This window comes from Larimichthys crocea, chromosome XV (genome assembly GCF_000972845.2).
Source record: "Larimichthys crocea isolate SSNF chromosome XV, L_crocea_2.0, whole genome shotgun sequence".
Classification (NCBI taxonomy): domain Eukaryota; kingdom Metazoa; phylum Chordata; class Actinopteri; family Sciaenidae; genus Larimichthys; species Larimichthys crocea.
Window position 1 is genome coordinate 16921524 of NC_040025.1, and position 20725 is coordinate 16942248.

Sequence of the window (20725 nt, forward strand, 5' to 3'; positions counted from 1 at the left end):
TCCAACACACCACTGAGAGTGATATTAGGTAGAGCAAAGCTTTTCATAAAACAAGAATGTAGTTTATGAGGAGAATTGATTTAATATACATTCAGATGTGAATGAAAGCTGCTAAGATCAGAACAAAATTTGATTAGAATCAGCTCCCGCAAAACAAAGATACTACATTGTTTGTCAAAATAATATTGTTCATCTTTTCCCTGCAATGTTTTCTTTATTCATTTAGTACTATATTCAGCTTTTTAGTTTTTAAAACCACTAAACTCTAAACTCTAAACAAAACAATACAAAAAAATGTAAATGGCACAAAAATATGAATTGTTAGACTCCAAACAACATTGCATTAATCCAGTTTCATAAAATGACATCAAATTTGAGAATTTACGGAAATGAAGAAGGAATGGTTTGTAATTATACTATTGATCATCTACTTTTGCTATTTTCATAATTTTAACTCTTAGTCCTGCTTTTGTTGTGTGCATTAAGGCATCTAAACAGAGAAATGAAGAATCAAAACAATGTAATCAGTGATACTTAAGCTCAGTTAATAGAACCTAATACATACTTACAAAAAGTCCAAAATCTACCGGTTGAGATTAACTGACAAAAGCTCAAAATCAATATATACCGTACATATAACTGCACCCAACTTACCCACCATCACCCCTTCTGCCATCTGATGTAAGTGTCCATCAATGTGGTATAGTTTCACAGTCAACGGTGATGAAGCTTTTGTTTATTTCACGCCCCTAATCCTCTACTATACAGAATGAGTTCAGATCATAAACATTTCATGAAGTATTTGCCATGCATACTATGTGTCTCTGTGACACTGAGTGTATAACATACTATAGTTGAGGCTGAACCAGGCTTTTCAATCACAAGGAAGGATTATATACAACAGGAGAATACTATTCTTTATCATGACTAAATAACATGCAACAAACAGAGGGCCAAATAACCTCCGGTAGCTGACGGTCCACTGAGCGGCATTGTCACGTTACCATGAGCATCATACTGTCTGCTTTTTATGCATGTTTGGTCCCTGTTGCAAATCTACTGTAATCTGTACAACATCACTTATTTTCCAAAATGTGTGTAGTATAAACAGAAAAGACATCAACAAACCTAAGATCGGGAGAGAGAGAGACAGACAGAAGGCTAGCCGATGGAGAACAATGACAATCCCTCGTTCTGGTTTGTTCTCAGTTTTACTTTGTCCTTCAAGATGATTTCCTGCTTTCACGTAGCACTAGATCAACATGTTGAGTCCCAGAGAAATTTAATTTGTCTCCAATAAGTCTTTTTTTTTTCTTTTTTTTTTTTACTCAAATGTAGATGAAGCTGTAGATGAATGATGAAAGTGAAGGAAGACCGTCTGCACAAGCAATGGCGCATTTTTCCCACATTTTTCCCAGTCAGACAGACGATTTAGGCTCCGGTCTCTTATTCGATGTCTGCTTTGTGCTCCAAAGAAAACTTTGATGGACTGTCTTCCTAGTTGTCCAGATTTTGGAGAAAATCTAAATCTATTTCTAGTTCCATACTGTTACCTGCAGGGCTAGAAGACAGACACATACACCTAAGTGGCATCTCAGAACTGAGTAAAGGTATTTTTCAAAAAACAAAATATAGCACGGATCATGCACAGAAATTAAGATAAAAAACCTACAGGTGTCCAGCGAAGACAGAAGGGTTTTGACTGAAGTCCACAGGAGCATTTGTTGCAGTATCCATTCCTTCTGGAGGGAGGGACTCTGATGGACTAAATGGTTGCTGGAAAGTATGCCTGAAAGAAACAGCAGGAAGCGCTATAAACTAAAACCACAGATTAATTAATGACCAGTAACAGCATAAGATACAAGCTTCACTTGATCAAAGGATGCAAATCATGTCATGCTTTGGCATAATAAATGGACACTGATTAAATTACAAATCAAAGACCTCATTATTTACTCTTTGCTTTTCATGTCAAGATATATAGCACCACAAATATGCATCACAGTGAGTAGTTGACTTGTTTTGTAAGTTATTCATAAATTTGCTGTGCTGCTATTAAGAAGAAATCTGTTACCTTTGTTTTGTACACAATGATGCATGAGGCCAGGCCAATAAAGTCAAAAGAAAGTAGACCAAGTGTTCTACCAGTTATTACAAACATAATCTTTTCAGACTACTATTAAAAGAACAGATATGGAAATAATTAGGGGAGACGTAACTTTCTACACCTTTCCAATGTGATGTCAGCTGGGATTGGAATATTCCTCCCAGTTCTACACTGTTTTACACTGTTACAGATTTCAGTTTTAGTGAGATACTGGAGCAAACACACAAAATACCTGATGTCACTGAATGATGACTGTATTATCTATCTTTTACAGGAGCCATAATTGCATGATTAAGAATAAAGGTTTTTGCCTTTAATAAGACATAAATGCTATTGCTGTACTTTCAGAGGTGGACTTTGGCATTTCCACTTTTACAGTAAAAATGCAAAAAATTTGAGTACCTTCTGCATTTGAACCTGTATGTAACCTGAATGTTCCTAATGGTAGTCGATTGTTTGTGAAAGGACAGTACCAGGGAATATGAATGACAGGAAGTACGTTGAGTAGTATGAAAAAAAAATGAAAGAGAGAAATGTGTAGATGTGACACTTACACAGCTAAGCCACTGGGATTGTGAGGGCTTTCAGCGAGAGGTGCCATAATGGGTGGTGGTTGTGCGGCTGAGCCAGCTTCCCTGCACACACACACACACACACACACACACACACACACACACACACGATAAACTCCCATGCTTTTACTTTAAGTGCATTAAATGACTCAGTGTATTTGTAAAAACAGCTCCTTACATGCCGACTTTAGTATGGAGAGACACAGGGATATAACCCCCAACAGACGAGGGTTGAGGCTCTGTTTCAAACAATAGCAGAAAAGAAATGTGTTATGGTCTGTTCTCGCTTTAATGTCTGATGACTCTGTGCATGAAGACCATTACCTGTGTAGAATTTTTTGAAAACTTCATGCTTAGGAAAGTCAGGGTACAGGTGTGTAATGTGACCAATGTCCCGAATGCGGTCACCAAGGCTTCGTATCTCAAGGTCTCTCTTGGTGAAGGGCTGGATGTTCTGGATTTTTTGTCCCCCATCTAGGAGAAAAAAAGTTTGATATGTCAGTTCATGTGCAAGTGTGTGTGTGTGAATCAGGAGAGAGAGTGTCAGTCCATAATATTTTCATTATTATTATTATTAGCAGTATTAGTAGTAGTATTTATCTTTACCATCCACTGTTTCATGTGTGGGACACTAGAACTATGCAAGACTTAACAGGCTGCTATTACTATGAAAAGTTACATAAATATCAACATTTACCATAATGTATGTATCTATAGATAAGATTTTTAATCATCTTGGTCATTTTCAAAATAGACTACAGTCTTAAAAATGGATGCCAGTTCAACAAGAAAATGTCCAAATGCAAAAATATAAAATAAAACCATTCAGCTCAGCCAAACTCAAACTGGGACTAGAACTTACTTTCAGAAGCAGACACATATGCAATGGTAATGCCTCCGATTTCAGAGTCACTAAAGCGAAGCAAGAACGTCCCATTGGACCTCTCTTTGAGGATCAGGTGTAGATGCTGCTTCCCAATGAAACCAAATATGAGCCTAGTGGAGCAAAACATTGGAAACTCTTTTAATTATAAACAGACTGCAGCAAGTTGCTAATATTTATTTTTGAAATAGCAGGGGGAGGGTGGGTCCCCTCACCCTTCACTCCAGTAGGTCTTCAAGTGCTTTTTGGTCAGCTCCATCACCCCCTCAAACCACTGCCAGAAAGTGAACGGTCGCCCTGGGAGCACTTCCTGTGAGATAAAAAGGCACTGTGAGATTTCAGTGTATGTCAACCTGTGTATGTCTGTGCGAGAAGACATACAGCTGTGTGTACCTTATTAAACTGGGCCCAGGAGACCATCATGTTGCTAAAGTCATCTGCAAAGTCAGGCTTGTCGAATATCTTCTGGGCCAAGAAATGCTGGTTGTAGTGGTCCAGATTGTGTTGTGTCTGGACCTCAGAGGTGAATTTACTGTTGAGAGTGCTGTACATCATCCTCCACGGCACACGCTCAGGCACCACGAATGGCACTCTGTCCTGATGACAATGACAAAGAGGCTGACATGGCGAGAACACTGTGTTGTATTTACGATGATGTCAGTGGAAGCTGACTAACATCACAAATGGTTTGTGTGTTTCAGTGGTTGGGCATTTTAAAAAAATCAATTAATTTCTTACAGACCACTTCGGACTATTTCCAGTCAACACTTGGACTTGGGTTGACTGCCAAAGCAAACAGGAAACTTGTCCAGAGAGCTTGTGTGCACATTACTGTAAGTCTGTGGCTCATTTCCAACTCCATATCATAAATTGGTAATGCTGCATATTATATAATAATATTTTGTCTGATAAAATCAACCAGGAGACATGTGTGTGCTGATGTTTAAGTATTTAATATGTTACATAGTTACAATGTCTGTCTATATTGGTTCCATGTCTACTAATTCTCCTGTCATGTCAGATCCCACCTTGCAATCAGCTCATTTCCCTCACCTGGTTTTCCCCGCTCATCAGTCCCTCAGCATATATACTGGTTCATTTCCACTTCATCCCTGCCAGATTGTCTTGTGTTATATTGTTTGCCAAGCTCTCCAGCGATTCCAGTTTAGTCTTCTCGTTCTGACCCTGTTTTGTACTTTGGATTCCTGCCTGCCCCTTGTCGGATTTGTTTGCCTTTCTGCTCCCCTGGTTTTGACCCTGCCTGTACTTGGGACTGACTAAACTGCTTATCCTTTAAACTTGTCTGCCTCTGAGTTGTGTTTTTGGGTTCTCCTTGCCATTACCAGCACCCTGACAGAATAGGATTTGTGCAAACCGAAGTCTCTAGTAGTGGATAATATTCTTTATTCGCAGCAGTGACGTTATCTTGCCTACAGCCTATTTGCACAGTGATTATCCTCCTAATATTGCCTTTATGGATAGATCAATAGACCTTTTTCACAGCCGATATTATGACTTGTCACGAAAGGAAAAGCACAACTGTAATTGATAACATTAAAAATGACTGCATTCCATTTAGGTGAGTTAAGGCCCTTTCACACCGACACCACTACGCTCTGAAACCCATTATTTCCAATGGCTTGCATTACGCCATGATGGCTTTTCGCTACGTCGAGCTAAGTGGGTCGTGCTGCACTGCTTGGCGCAGACAGCGATGAAGCCAGCAACGACCGCAGCTCAGATTGCCTTGTGTCTGAAAGGTCCCCAGTTTGAGGTCCTGTTATTGTATATGCTGGCTCACTGTCACTGTGTCATGAGTTACTGCAACAATTAATGCAACTAAGTTTTACTTGTGCTTTTCATATTACACCAAGTCAAAATGTCTGCAACGAAAAAGATCTATAGTATTGATAGTCTGGCGCATAACCCCCCTGTAAATGCTACTCAGTGAACTTTAGAGGTGCTGGTAGGTAGATTTTGTTACCCTTGGACAGAGCCAGGCTAGCTGCTTCCCCCTGTTTCCAGTCTTTGTGCTAAGCTAGGCTAACTGGCTGCTGACTGTAGTTTCATACTGTATTTTAGACAGACAAGTATAGAGGGTGGCCTGGCAGCTGGAGAGGTGCTAGTTCACCTCCTGGGCACTGCTGAGGTACCCCTGAGCAAGGTACTGAACCCCTAACTCCCAGGAAACCGCTACATGTGGCTGCCATTTACTCCACCATCTCTCCACATTTGCATGTTTATGAGCCCACTGAGTGTGTATGGTTGTATTCTGGGTAAAATGCATGTAAAAACCTGCGTGACCCTCGAGGGATCAATAAAGTATCTATAAAAAATAAATAAATATGAGATTGGTACTGATATTCTTGTGTAACCCAGAAAGCAAATTTGCATATTTGCCTACATGTTATGTGTCAGTTGGCTTTACTACATTTTATGTCGTATTTAAATCTAAACCACTAAGCTCCTGCTAAGTTAAATCAATGCACTGGTCTGCTTATCATACAACATTATATCTCATAGTTTGTCTGCTAAAATGTATTTTAATCTAGATGCCATCTGTCAATGGTGCAGATGGTTCTCCTCCTCCCTTGCTTATATGTTGGCACTGTTATAAATCATACAGTTTTTAGACCTCTATATTTAAAGCTGATACTTTTGAACAGTCAATTCAACCATAGTATTTGGGACTTGATATGAGAATAGCCACATGTATGGTTAGAACCTTTGTACTACTGACTTTTAGTTTATTTTTACTGAACTGGAAAAACACAATGCAGACTCAGTGATTAAGGGGAGGTTTTGCATCAATTGACAGTGTAGCAGCAGTGTACGAGAGGTAGAACATCTAGTTAAAGTGCATGCCATAAGACTGCTGTGGGCCTGGACTGATTCTTGTCTGCCATCAAATAATGGCAACAATCCCATCGCTATCCAACAATCTTTCTGCTCAAATTTGTTCAAATGTTAAATACGCTTCCTGTAAGTTAATACTATAATTACCTGCTGCACAGCTGACATGCCATAGCCTGCAGCTGCATCTCAGGAGAGTTTTTGGGTTTAGGCTTATCTGCCTCAGTTTACCAAAGTATAGTCCCTGCAATGTTTTCATGTGCTTCTGTTTATGAATGATCATAAAACAACAGATTCAACTGAATAGCTGACATCAGTCTCTGTGGGTTTGGGAGGACTCTCTGGTTTCTGCAGTGCTCACATTCCTGTTAACACCATTAAACATATTATTGAGAGTGTATTGTGTATTTTAATTCAAATCAGTATAGGACACCTTACAATGTGATATAAGTTATTATTATTATATTGCATTTCGTAAGCCCCAATTTCACTCTAGGATGCACCTTTGGGTTTTGTAGTCTACATTCCCTTATTGCAGGAAGTTATTATTAATACCCTCCTGTGCTGAGTTTGGTGTTTCCTTATGGGGAGTGATGAAGTTTAAAAAAAGAAACAACAGGAACAGCTATTCTCTTCTAGTAAAGGTTAGAGCCCTATGCTCTAGCCAACATTAATGCTGCACATGTCTACATTCACATAGCAATCTATTCCACATGAGTTGGCTGACTAAAATTAAGTTATTGTGTTCATAATGACACCAACAAGCAAACTGCATCGCTAATAACAGGAAAACAAATTAATAATTTGGCACTTACTGGTTCGGAAAAGGCACAATCCCATATGATGGTCGCCAGAGCGTTGTTGTCTTGACTACCGTGGACAATGACAACCACTGGCAGTGAGATCATCTATAATATATGATATAAACATTTTATTTAGCAACAGTGTGTAAAGACCAGTTAAATAGCAGGTAGAACAACAGGTAGGGTCAAACCTGTATCCTGTAGGGTTTGTCACAGCCTGTGATGGTGATCTCTGTCGAAAACAGAAGAGCAAATTTCTCCTCTGTCACAGACTCTGATCCCTTTCTGTCTGCTCTCTTGATCTTCTTGATGGACTGTTAAACCAAAACAAGAGTTTGAATTTGTTAGAAAAGCTAAATAATAATTTAATCTAGGCTGAGAAATCTAGAGAGGTACAAACCATATTCCTGAAGGTAGCACATGTGCTCTTGCTGGATGTGTTGTGCTCTAGGATGGCGGTGTTGTTGATCAGTTCTCCGACATTATCACTGAAAGGGAAAAACAAAAGGATACAGTAAGTGCCAGTAACCCATTTTAAAGTTTTCATTTTTTTGTTTTGCCAATTTGGGTTTATAAGACACTGAACAACATGTGCAGACATGTCATGCATGATGTTCAGTTTCACAAATTTACAAACACATTTCAAAGGATCCAATTCACATAACAGAAATGTTCTATAATTATTAACACAGGGTGCTGAGTATGAAAATGTGCATCGTAAAGCTTTCACGTTATCTAGTAATTTCAGAGTTGTCTTGGAATATATTGTGAGTTAATTGTTTTGATGTACAGGTTTTTATCTTTAATCCAAGTATAACTGAAATAAAAGCAAAACAAATACAGATTAAATCCTCCCTGACAGTGTGCAGTCCTCCATGTTGCTATGATATGCTGTGTATACTGCACGACTCACCCTGGTACACTGCCAAGGCTCCTGGCCTGCAGTTCATTAATGATTTGCGCCTTCAGCACAACAGGCTTCCCGGGAGCTACTTTCTCCCCCAGCAGATATCGCACAGTAGTGGAGAACTTTGACTGGGTCTTAATGACCTGTGGGGGCTGTTTGTCCACTATAAGAGAGCTGAAGGAGTCAACAGTAACATGAGTGACGAGGAAGAGAGGGAAAAATTTGTTAGAAAAAAGAACTTTCTTTCACAGTTCAACTATTAAAAAAACATAGATATCTAGTAAAGAAAGCAATGTGACTGTTACCTTTGGATCAGGACCTGCAGGAGTTTCCCAAGCCTTTCCTGGAGATCTGGAATTAGTTCTCCCGTCAGCATCAGTTCCTGTCTAAGCTTTCCGTTTACACCAAGTAGCTGCTCACACCTAAATAGGTCAACACCAAGAGTGAGCAAGAATTAAAGACTAAATAAAACGTGTCAAGCCGTGATTTTTCATCATATCATACACTATGAAGTCAGAATATGGATATGGATCCTGGCCTTGACTCCCACGAGAAGATAATCAGGAGAGAATATCTGACACTGTGGCGAATGTTAACGACTGACTGACTGACCAACCAACCAACTGAACCAAGTGCCAACCTTAGAGCCACTCTGCTAGTAAGGCTAGTGTTTAACCAATAGAAAAAAATACTCAGATTAATCAACCATGAAATTAACAGTTAAAACTTCAGGGCATCCATCCAAATGTGTTCCATCTAATTAAATGTTTAGTTGGGTGGATGTTTTAGAGGTGCAATATGTTTGAAGTGTTTGAACCCTTGTAAAGTTATAAAGCAGTAATAGTGTACTATGCATTAGCCCTTTAAAAAAGAGGTAAAACAAACTTACAGTACAGCACTTAAATTGTGTAAGGTTGTCTTTCTTATGTGTATTATTTAATTAAGCGTGTCCTTTTATTAAACTGGATACAAACAATACAACACAAAGGCAGTCAGTCCAAAAAGTAACAAGTAGAGTAGAGTGCACCTCACCAGGTCTGCAGGGGGTTTAGGTTGTCATCAAAGAGATGTCCGATGGTGGCCTTGTGCTGCTCCCACCTCCACGCCTTCAGCCTGCTGATAAGTCGGGTCTGACACTGCTCCAGACAGTCCACACAGTCCTGCAGCAGCTGGGAACACTTCTACAACAACCAACATCCAAAAACATTACACTGACACACATAGGCAAACACATGGATGCATGTGCATGTCAATAAATATCATGTAAAAATATCAGAAATATCACACCTTCATACACACCAAAGCATATTAGGACACAGAGAGCTTCACATAATTTATGCCATTACAAGTTGTTTCAAGTAACTGTAAACCATGTGATTTATCGAGCCATTCTTACATTTTTATTCTATAAAATAACACTCTGGTAATGGTGTTGCCTACCAATCATTAATTTTGTCTGCACATCATTTAAAGTCTGTGTATAGTAAAAATAAATGTGTTCTGAGTTTGTCAGACCAAAGAAGAAAGTGTTATTAACTACTCAGTCAAATTTGAATTATTAAGAATATCAACAAGTATGAAATTAGGTGTCAAAATATGGTTAAAAAAAATAGCAGTATTCTCTGGTCCAGGACTGTGGGGGAGTATCCGCTGAATGTGCTGAAGCCACGCCCACTCATGCGAGCAGTCAAGCAGCAATTTTGAAGTGACTGAAACGTGTCCGATGAGTTCAGAAAATGACATGACTAAATTTGAAACACTCTGAGCGAGATGAATTCATCTCGCTCAGAGTGTTTCAAATTTGATCTCTCTGCTAGGGGTGCAGGGGTATGCTCAGGGTGGCCTCAGTGTGTCATCGAGCTACCCTTTAGGACCACCCAAAAAATCTTGGACTGAAAACTGGTGAAAAACTGTTTTAACCTCCAACTCCACATTTCAGTAATCAACTACTTAAACTGTTTTCTGTCTATTTTTTTTAAGTAGAATTGTATGAGGTACTTATCCATAGTCAGTATGTTACTTACAGTAGACAGCATTCAGCATCCTCCCAGTTTGGCTCCCAGGATCAGAAGAAAAAGTCTTTAAACTACATTTAAAAAGGCCCATAAAAAATCAAGATTCATTCAAGTGTACAAGCATATTCTCACAGCTTTAACTTGCCGTCACAGTTAAAGTACTACATTGTCTCAACTGTAGAACTTACGTATTCCTACACCAAAGCACAATTGTGATATGCATACCGCTGCAAATCTGAAGGCAAGGTAGTACGGTGAGAATATGCCCTTTACAAGCTTAAACTGATATTGATATTTTTAGGTGGGCCTTTTTGTGTAACACATTTTTCTGATGACTCTGTCCACAGCAGTGCTTTGCTCTAAGTCTTGGCCAGGATTTCTGTCTCCTTCTCTAAACTGGGATCATGCTGGCCGCCGTGGAGAAGTACCTCATACAACCTTCATTAAAAAAAACTTTTTCAGCACTACTACAGTCGCATATTAAAGTATTCATCCATAAAATAGCCAAAAGACATACTTAATGAGCATCAGAAGATGAAAAATAGCGTTGTCCTTATAACAGCTGCATTTTGATGACAAAGCTTCCTGAGAACTAAATCCACTCTCAGTAATTTTGGCATTCATAGCAGAAGCCACTGCCAAGCTTACCGTGGACATTGCTTTTACACTGTACTCCAGCTGCTGGATTTTGGTCTGGAGTTTCTGGATTTCTGTGTTTGTGGGATTTAGTCCGTTCTGTTGGACGGGCCCTGTGCAAACCAAAAAATATATCATGTGCTGAGTTCAATCCACACTACAGTACAGGACAGGGCACAATTATGAGAACTTTCCTAATTTTTCTAAAATGAAAATGAAAGCACTAAGTAAAACTGAGTCATTTGTGACACAATAGAAGATACAGTAAATATAATTAACACAGGTATAACACAAAGTAATTAAGTAATTTAACAGTGCCACAGTAGCGCTCCTTCTTACATGGTGGAAGAAGCAGCCTGTTGCTGAAGGAGTCTCATGCAGGGGATGGGAGGAGTTGTTCATCATAGATGTCATCTTTGCTAACATCCTCCTCTCCTCCGCTTGTCTATGAATATATTTTATTTCCCCAAACTGAGCTAAATCTTAACGTTGAAATGTTTTTTAAATAAGGAATGAGAAATATTAATAAAAAAGAATAAAAAGCTCAAGACTATTCTCACTCAAAAACTAAACTGAAAAATAAAATGAAAACATGAATTAATCTTTAAAAAGGAGGAATGAATAAAACCATACTACAATGCCACTCTCTATTACTACATGAGTAAGCTCCAGTTACATCAGTAGAGCTTATTGGTGCTCAGTACTGCAGTGTGGCTGTTTAAGTATAAGGGAGGGTGTTACTGGAGATGTGTTTACCTTGTGTTTGTGTCTCTCACCTTGTAAACCCTCGTACTTATCCCTCTCCCAATTGAGTTCTTCTTGCAGCTGGTGCCTCTTTTGTCGGTTTTCTTGGGCCTCCAGCACTTTCAGAACCAGGTGATCTACATCCTGCATGTTGGGGAAGGAAGACTCGCTACTCGGATAGTCAGGATAGCGTGGAGCATTGGGCATCTGATTGGGCTACAGACATGAAACAGAACTTAATACACTTGTGGGATGCAAGGAGCAGAACTTGTCACATTTCTTAGGGGTACAATCCTGTCATGGAGTCAGTTAGTTCATCTTTGTAGTGTATCAAAGTGTCCTCAAACATTCGTATATCATGTCTGTGTTTTATGACTACATATTTTGACACAAATTGCAGCTCACCGTTTGCACCCTGGGTTGAAATTGGAATTTCACCTTACCGATCTAAGCAGAGTCCTTTCCTTCCTGAGGATATCCCTGACCATCACTCCAAACTGGAGAGGGTTGCGCTGGAACATGGTCTATAAAGAAAGCACATGTCTCATCAAATCTAAAAGAATGGCCCATAGTACATCAGTGGAACTACGAGTATGCAGCAGTTTATTCAGCTGATGTCATGGATAATATAGCTGGCAAATTGTCTATATCTATGTTGTAACCAGATGTTACAAGCAAGTTTGTGCAGTTCTGAATTACACCATGACTTGAAGAAACTGCATTCAGCTGCATACTACAAAGAGCAGGCATGAGTGACACTGACTTATTGAAACCTGTCAGGGACTCAGCCAGGAAACTTATCCTAAATCCTGTTCTGGGAGCTACTAAGTGACACAGTCCCCATACCATGTTCCTGCTGATCTGCATCAGCTTCATCCTGTCCACCACGTTGGCGTTCTGCTGAGCAATTGTTTGCAGCATGTTGATGGTTTGCTCCAACAGAGCCTGTGACTGGCCCTTCTGCTCCATGTTTTCCATCTCAAAGTCATCCCTGTGAGCACACACACACAAACATGCATATAGAGTATGTGCATGTAAACAGAGCACACATGCATGCACTGTATACTGTACATGCAAGCATACAGCATCTGTGTAATTGTGTGTGTGTAATTGTGTGTGTGTGTGTGTGTGTGTGTGTGTGTGTGTGTGTGTGTGTGTGCATGCATGTGTTTGTGTCATACCATCTTTGGCTCTCGATCCAATCAGCCAAAAAATGTCTGACTTCGATGGGGAAGGCATTGGGGGGATAGAGGTTGTTGATAGTTTCATCAGGCAGGCACTGTATCATCTGGGACATGTGACTCCACTGGGCCATGATCAGGCAGGGCTACACAAGTCAGAGTAAAAGTACATTAGGTATAAAAATTACATTTTACTGCATTTTTAAATTAGAGTGGAAGCAAGTGGGGCTGAATATTTCAGTTTTTGGAGATCAGTTGTACAGAGTAATATGAGGTATATCAAGTTCTAGAAACGCAGACAAGACCTGTTAGGCTTGTTTTTATCCTAAACTTGCAAAACTGCTTCAGGGAAACAATCTTCTGGAAAACTCTAACACCACTGCTGTGGAGAGACACATATGGATGTTTTAAATCTGTTGTCAAGCAAATATCCTGCAAGCTTTATTAACTTTCCACATGTGGTGAAGCACATAATGTAAACGTTAAACCTTCCAACAGCTCTGTGGTTTTACCACTATTTCATAATAATGTCAAGGTCAATCCATTAATCCCTATACTTCCCAGTTACCACCACTTGTGTTGAACATCCAGTTTGACCTTCATGAATCCTAAAGCTTGGATATACCCTGCAGTTTGACTGTCATGTAAGTTGAGAGTGGTTTCCTGTTTCAATCCTAAACACAGTCTGTGTTTTTTTCTTGAGTTACTTATTATCCTGAATTTAATTTTTGAATGGTGATGAACAAGAAAATCTTCATAGTGCACCACGACTACTATCATACTGAAAAAATGGGACAATGCCTAGTTATAATGTGACTAAACAAACCTCTATGTGTCACCCAGCAACTCTTGCCAACACGTTGGCCTGTTGTTACTTAGCTACTGCAAATATTCCCACTGTGTTACAACTGTAGAAGAAAAAACAAGTCATCCAACATACTGAATATTTCCAAACTCAGTCACATCAGCAATTGACTATTTATGGTTACACAATTAAGATTTGGTGGGGGGCTCTGTAAGAGAGTTATCTATAAAATTAGAATACTGCTGAGAAGAAGAAAAAGAAGTTGAGAAACTGGTTAATTTAGCTTAGCATAAAGACAATAAACAAACAGAAATGACGGATGAATGTAAAGTGAGGTTTAAACTGTCAGAGTAGAGTCAGCATGTAATGCGATCACAATGTGATTAGCAATCTAAAAAGCAGATAGAGCAGACAGCTACAGTGCTCGAAGCTCGATTATGAACTGTATAGCCATAACAGGCCAGATCGGGCCTCTCAAACATTCCAATGAAACTATCTGGCTCTGTCAAGCTGATGGATCATCAGAAATTCACATGCTGGTACTTGTTTGTTTTGACAGTTATCTACATTTTTGGAAACCACAGCATGAACATAGGCTGTGGTATTTTTTTTTTCTTTCTTCAGCCCTGCAATCTTGGAGACAAATGTTTAGGCACAATAAACCACAGAGCAGTTTGCTTCACTTGTCAGGTACACTGCACCTCTGCCTCAATAAAATGTGCCCTGCACAATTCAATCAATAGCTTTGGTGGCTACACAAGAGCTGCCCAATGAATAATCCAACCAATGCTACTAGTATACAGAAAGGAGGGCTGAGCTCAGGCCCGCTTGGACCGAGTGGTAGACTGTGTAGGCCACCTATACGCACTTTGTATTGGTCTTTTAGATTTTGGTTCATATTTGTCTATCTATGCAGCAGCACAAAGTGCAAAAGGGCTGGGTGACATGGGCGTGGTCATTAATAAATGTTCTCTCAGCCATATTACTAGTCTCATTGTTCACACAGTTAAACATGATAATTAGAACTAAGCAAACAGAAGGCCTTACATGAACCCACATCACCACAAATATGCACCCAAAGACAAGATGAGTTCGATTCTCGAACAGATAGTAAGGGGGCGCAGGGCTGAGGAAGTATTCAGGGCACAGGACTAGAGAATACATTTATACACTGTCCTGTTTTTTTGTGCTACTCCCCTGGGTGATACAATTTCTATGATTATATTGGACCAATGGTTTAGCATTAGTTCTAATGTTACATTGTACAATGTTGCACAGTTTCATAATTAACGTTATACAACATGTTTTGCGCTACAATGTCTAAAAAGATAAAAGAGGCAATAAGATAAAATAAGTTTGAAAAGAGGCTATCATGAGCCCTTGTAATGTCTCAAAAGAAAGCTAGTATTGGGTAATAACTGACCAGCCTGATGTGTATAGAGGTGTCATTTTCATTTAATGAAGGTATATACACTAAAAGGTCGTGTGTAACGTCATTGTGCTCTGCCGCAGCACTTCTCAGAGGCTGTAGATTTATCAACATACCAGTTCTGCTGCCTTCAGGTGCTGTAGGGATTTCATGAACTGAAGGAGATGTCATACAGTCAAGAATCAACCACATTCATTCAGATCAGTGCAGGATGGTGTACTGACTGTTCTGATTTAACCACATTAAAATTATTATTTTCTGTGATGATTTAAGTTGGAGAGTTATTTAATTGGTAATTAATAATTTAGTATGATGTATCAGAGCCAATGTGAAACTCAAAAAAAACAAATGGATTTTTAATGGTTTTATTTACGCTGTGATTCCTCATGGGACTGGAGTTTGAAGGTGTTGTTTGGCAGGTTAGTTTTACACAAGCAAAGCAGTCGTGCAGCCTCTTGTAAGAAGGAAGGGTACAATGGATGGAAACATTTACTCCCGAATCTCTTGATCTGCAATTACACTGCATTGTGAGGCAACTCTGTGAGTGCCCTGCTACTCCACAGGCCAAGGCATTGGCTATTTAAAGACTATTTAATGAAACATTGTTGTATTCAATCAACAGTAGCAACTGAATATTGTGTCAGCTGTGATCAGGTCACAAGATGCATCAGGCTATAAGACATAGAGACAGCAACCTTAGCACTAGTTTTGGCCTCCTGAGATAATATGCTCTCCAGCTGTGGACAAATAGCTTCTGAGAAAATCCAAGTCAAGTCCACTCTTATCAAGGACATGCATACATCTCCCTGGTGTACAATAAATCTCTTTTGGGAATCAGTTTCCTCCTTTTATACTGTTTGTATAGACCACGTCTATAAGGTCAACTGAGTCAACACTTGTTTCCTTTGACATCTGGTTCTTTAGTTACGACTAAGTCTAAAATAAGCAAAATGAAAAAATGTATGGAGGATTTGTGTGGTTTATAATGGACAACATCATGCTACGTTATACCTTTACATCTGTGTTTATACAGTGCACTGTGTTACAAAATCATTTCTACTGGCTGAATGTGTTTAAATTGTGTTCATTATTTATATTTGTATTTACTGAACACTAGAAGTTATTTATTAGGCTGAATAATTCAGGTTAAATTTAAATTAGGCTATGTAAGCTATGCTCATATCAAATCCAATGCACCAGCATCACATGTGACTGAATAAAAATGACAATCAATGATGTAAGTGTTTCTTGCTGACAGACAGACTCTCATCTCTCTGACTTTAATTGTATCCATAATAAAAGTTAATGGGGGAAAAGTTGTTTTGAACTGTTTTTAAGCATCAGAAAGTAAATAAAAATAAATAAATCTTGGAAGTGATGCTCGAGTGTAATTAGTCTTTACTCTGTTATGAAACTCCAGAGATGTTGTGATACATCAGATCAGCTGCAGTGTCTAACTGATATGCGATAATAGGGCATGTTGGCAGGTAAAAGACTTCTGAATGACTGCTTTCGTGTATCCTCGCTCGCATCTCCTCAGAGTTCCCTCCTCGATCCTCAGAGCAGAAATAATTGCTTTGAGGCAGTCAGGAGGACGGCGGACCAGAACGACTTCTGGTTTAAGCTGGAATCAACGAGTAAGAAAATATCAAATCAGGAACAAACATTGAATTTCCTGAATATCAGTTTGAAGTTGTACTGAAAGGGGCAAACAGGATCCACATGCAGACAGTTTTGCATATAGACTGATTCCAATCGGAGCATTTTAAAATGTAGTGAGGCTAATTTAATTGTAATTTGTAAGTGCTTCCTGAACTAGATCCATTTCCTCTGTGAATTGATACTGATGCTTGTTTGGGTGTTTGAAATGCTGTCTTGCTGCTATCTTGGCTAGTTCTCTTGGAAAATTGATTTTGTACTCTAAACAGGACTTAAATTTGACCCTACATCTTCAGCAGACTCTTCATGCACAGAATAAAGTGGAAACAAACAGATATACACTGCTGTATCTTAACTTCTGATAAAATGCATGAGTGATATGGAAACCCATGATATTTAGAGGACATTCCGTTTATATCATGATATATGATAAAATCTGTTGAGGTATAGAAAAACCACACATCAGGTGTTGGCTGATGTCACTGCATAATGGGAAGTCAAACCAGTACTGGCCATTTTTCACTGGCATTCTCAGAAATCAATGTGGGGGAATTTTAATTCTTAACTTAGAAAGAAAACTTTGTGCTACCTCATTTGTTAATATATATTATTGAATGAGTACTAAGTTGATGTCCTGGAAAGCACACCCTGCCAGGTCAATTCCTAAAAATCACAATTCAGAAACGCCTTTAAACCTTCTAAAATTCCCAAGATCATCAAGGAGCAGTGACCCACAACACAAACCCAATTCTTATTTGGCTCCAGCAGGCTAATGCGAACACATCCAAAACCTTGAAAATGAACCTGGGTGCCAACAGGTTGTGCTCTCATTACAAACTGAGTTACTTCCTCCCAGACAGCGCAAATTTACTGAACTAGCAGACCAAATTTTACAAGTCTAATGCCTAAAAAACCTTACATCAGATAAATGAAACTGAACTTCCCTAAATTTTGTGTTCTGTTGGCAGCGTGAGCATGCCTTGAGTCATGTCAGTTTTATTCCTATAGCCCAAAATCAAGAATTTAATATCTCTACCGCATACAACATCTTCTAAGTTTAGACCCTCAAGTCAAATACAAACTTTATAAAACTTTAACAGGGCTAAGAGAGGAAAGGCCACAGAAGGACAACAGGGGAGGAAAACAAATAGGAAAACCTCTGATAGCAGAATTATCATGGTTGTTTCCTTGTTTTCTGTGTAGATACAGTATGTCTCTCTCACACTGTAGATTTTCATGAACATACGTGTCTTGTTTGACTTCTGTCATCTGTCTCTCATTCATGCCAATGAATTAATATCATCTGACTTGATCTGAAAGGTAAAGCCTCCTTTCTTTCTTCAACAGCTGCTCAACTCAACTCAATATTATTGAACAGGAAGTTTTTTGTCAAATGAATCATTTTCATATCAGATTCTGGTCTCCATAACTCACTTCTGTAGCCAACACTGTCATGCTCTGAGGTGTATCATGACTTCAACAGAGCTGCACATCTGGATTTCATCACTTGATTTACACAAAATAAAAACATAAATAGCCGCACACGTCGCTGTCTCAACATGTCCTCAGCATTACTAGTCTGTGCTTGCAGGATGAATATCACTAACCATACAGTCTTACAGTTAGTTGCACGGTCACATTGAAGTTTACAAATGATTAGCATAAATACTGGATGAAAAAGTAGAAACTGCAGTGTAAACAGCTGCATTAGCCTAAAATATGATGGGCCTTTTCATTACATGGTGTATGATATGAGACATGAGACATGTTAAAATCTAATCAAGTCTATAAATGTTGAATTTTAATGTGGCATAAACAGCATTAAACACTAAAGAGTCACTATCTACAACAAATGTACCTTTGGGTGGCACAGTGCGTGTTGATGAAAACAACCTTATTGCTGACATGATGATTACATAATTCATGTTCCACATTATGTGAAACACACTGTTAGGGTGGTGCCTTAGTTTTAGTTAGTAAAACTGAAAAAAACATAAACCACTTTTAATGTCTGCTTAGCTGTGTAAGGATATAAGGCCGACATAGCCTACATCCTTTTTTTTTTTTGTAACCAAAACATGAGATAGACAACCTCACTTATTTGCAAACTATTTCCTTGAACACTGTTATAGTGTTTAACAGAGACATAATAAACAAACAAACAACACTTACCTTCTATTAAATATAGATTTCTAAGGATTGAAAAACGCTCCGGTCCGTCGCCTCTTCCTCCTCCTCTGTCTCATAAGTACTCCGAAGATCCTACTGCACATTTCCTGCCTCCATGACCCAATATAATGTTAATGTCTCTTGTAGAAAAGACGAATTATTACCGAGCGTCGTTTCAACCGAGGAGAAATTCACTTTGAGCGCCGAGCAGCTCGCACAGGACACAGACAACTTTTAACAACGTAGAAAGTAGGTTAGGCTTTCTACTTCCCTGTTACGCACAAATGTGCCACGAATGGAGGATCGCGCTTTATTTCCTGTCCTCACGTTCAAGTTCACACACGACTGAGACATGTAGTCGCATCAGGGCTGCAATCAAGCAGTGTGTCGCACAGAAAAATGTCCATGCCAAGTTACAAAAGGGCAGAATAGTCTACAGTAGACTGTGTTTTGAAAAAAGCACCTTATCTGTCCCCCCAGTCTATAGTCTGGTTATCATAACAGATTACACAATCCTAAAAGAATATATCTCAAGAATGAATCCACTGATCACCAACAGGATACATACATTTCTGGCAATTCGTCTGCCGCCTTTAAAACAGAAACTACAACTAGCAGTGGGCTTGGTAAACTTCCAGTGAACGATTCGTAGGCGGAGTAATGTTGAGTCATTTCACTAGATGCTGTAAACTTCCAGTAAGTCTCTCTCTCTACTGAGACACATGATACCATATCTGCAGATGCCAGTGCCTTCAAGACAGACTTCTTCCCAACGGCACCCACTGTGCCACCAGGCCTACGTGATCCATTAGTCCTTAAGATTACACCTTTCTGTTTTATTGTTGATAGCTGATGTGTTTTTATTATTATTTTTTATTTGTTTGTTATTATTAAACGCTGTGTATGTCGATGTAGTTACTATTGTGAAGTCTTAATATGGACACCATAGTTGTAGTTGTTTTTCCTGCTGGCTGCTTTTACTCATTTTCAGCTCCTGCTTTCATTTTTATATAAACTGAAACTGATGTTTGATGATGAAAAAGTTTAAATGAAACTAAGTAAATATTAGTACCTCCAACTACAGCTAGAGGTACTTTCTTTTTCTTTTTCTTCTTTATTTGTCTACTTTACAAAATGTTTTGCTTTTCACTTCACTGCATGTATTTTATTGATACACATTATTTACTTATCACATGAGGGACAGTTCAATACTATCTCACTGTGTATTAAGTCATTAACATGTATTTTACCTTGCCATTTTATGATATCACAACACCGCTCACACATTATTTCATCATATAGTACAGTACATAATACTATGACACTGACAGGACTTTGCTTGTGATGGAGTTATTATTATTAAGTTGTATTTGTACTTTCATCTAAATGAAGGATCTGGATGTGAGTTAAACTTCTACAACTCCTTTGCTTACAAAAAGCTGTATGCAAGGACAGCAGTGACCAAACCTATGTTTATGTCTATAAATATGGATTTGCATAGAATTGCATATGGATTGCTGCAGCTGCAGGGAGTAAACCTGGTCGACTTTTTTTTCAGTGTACCTGAAATGTTTACCTCATGTTAATGCCAATATTTCACTATCTTACACCACTGTCACTAAACACCTCTATGTTGTATGTTAAATACTGAAATAAGCATGCATAGTATGTATATGTGTCTGGACAAAACATACATAAGAAAATATATGTGCACATACATGAGATATGTCATGTTGGCATGTACAGCAGTGACCACACCACATCTTTAACTGTTTGAACACATTTATTGTGTTCTTATTATGTTATGTTGAAATTTGAGATATAAATAAAGAGCGCACAGTCACAGTCAAGTAGCCTATATGCTGTTACTTGTATGCAAATATATGTTAATATATATGAAAATAGGTTGCTCAATAATTCCACATATGTAAATTATACATGGTGGCAAATTCACTCTGTGAC

At 38.7% G+C, this 20725-nt stretch overlaps 1 protein-coding gene across 1 annotated transcript; it reads right to left on the reverse strand.

Moving 5' to 3' along the window:
• Nucleotides 1–62: 62 nt before the first annotated feature.
• Nucleotides 63–19377, reverse strand: stat6 (signal transducer and activator of transcription 6, interleukin-4 induced). Its single transcript, XM_010748295.3, has 20 exons — nt 18767–19377; nt 12702–12847; nt 12367–12511; nt 11964–12044; nt 11553–11736; nt 10789–10889; nt 9158–9306; nt 8431–8547; nt 8132–8299; nt 7619–7706; nt 7410–7532; nt 7231–7323; nt 3956–4159; nt 3778–3872; nt 3542–3675; nt 3004–3153; nt 2858–2918; nt 2662–2742; nt 1673–1789; nt 63–1561 (listed from the first exon to the last, which is right to left on the reverse strand). The coding sequence occupies exons 2-20, from the start codon at nt 12833–12835 to the stop codon at nt 1498–1500; spliced, it is 2289 nt and encodes a 762-aa protein (XP_010746597.3). The 5' UTR covers nt 12836–12847; nt 18767–19377; the 3' UTR covers nt 63–1497.
• Between the last annotated feature and the right edge of the window lie 1348 nt (nt 19378–20725).

Bases quoted from the DNA above. Each gene is read 5' to 3' on its own strand.
- stat6 (XM_010748295.3), bottom strand. From the start codon at position 12,835: ATGGCCCAGTGGAGTCACATGTCCCAGATGATACAGTGCCTGCCTGAT. The intron at 7,324-7,409 runs GTTTGACCCTAC...CATATATTATAG, and splicing joins ACAAACCCTACAGGATACAG to ATGATCTCACTGCCAGTGGT. The intron at 3,873-3,955 runs GTACACACAGCT...TTTATCTCACAG, and splicing joins CCTGGGCCCAGTTTAATAAG to GAAGTGCTCCCAGGGCGACC.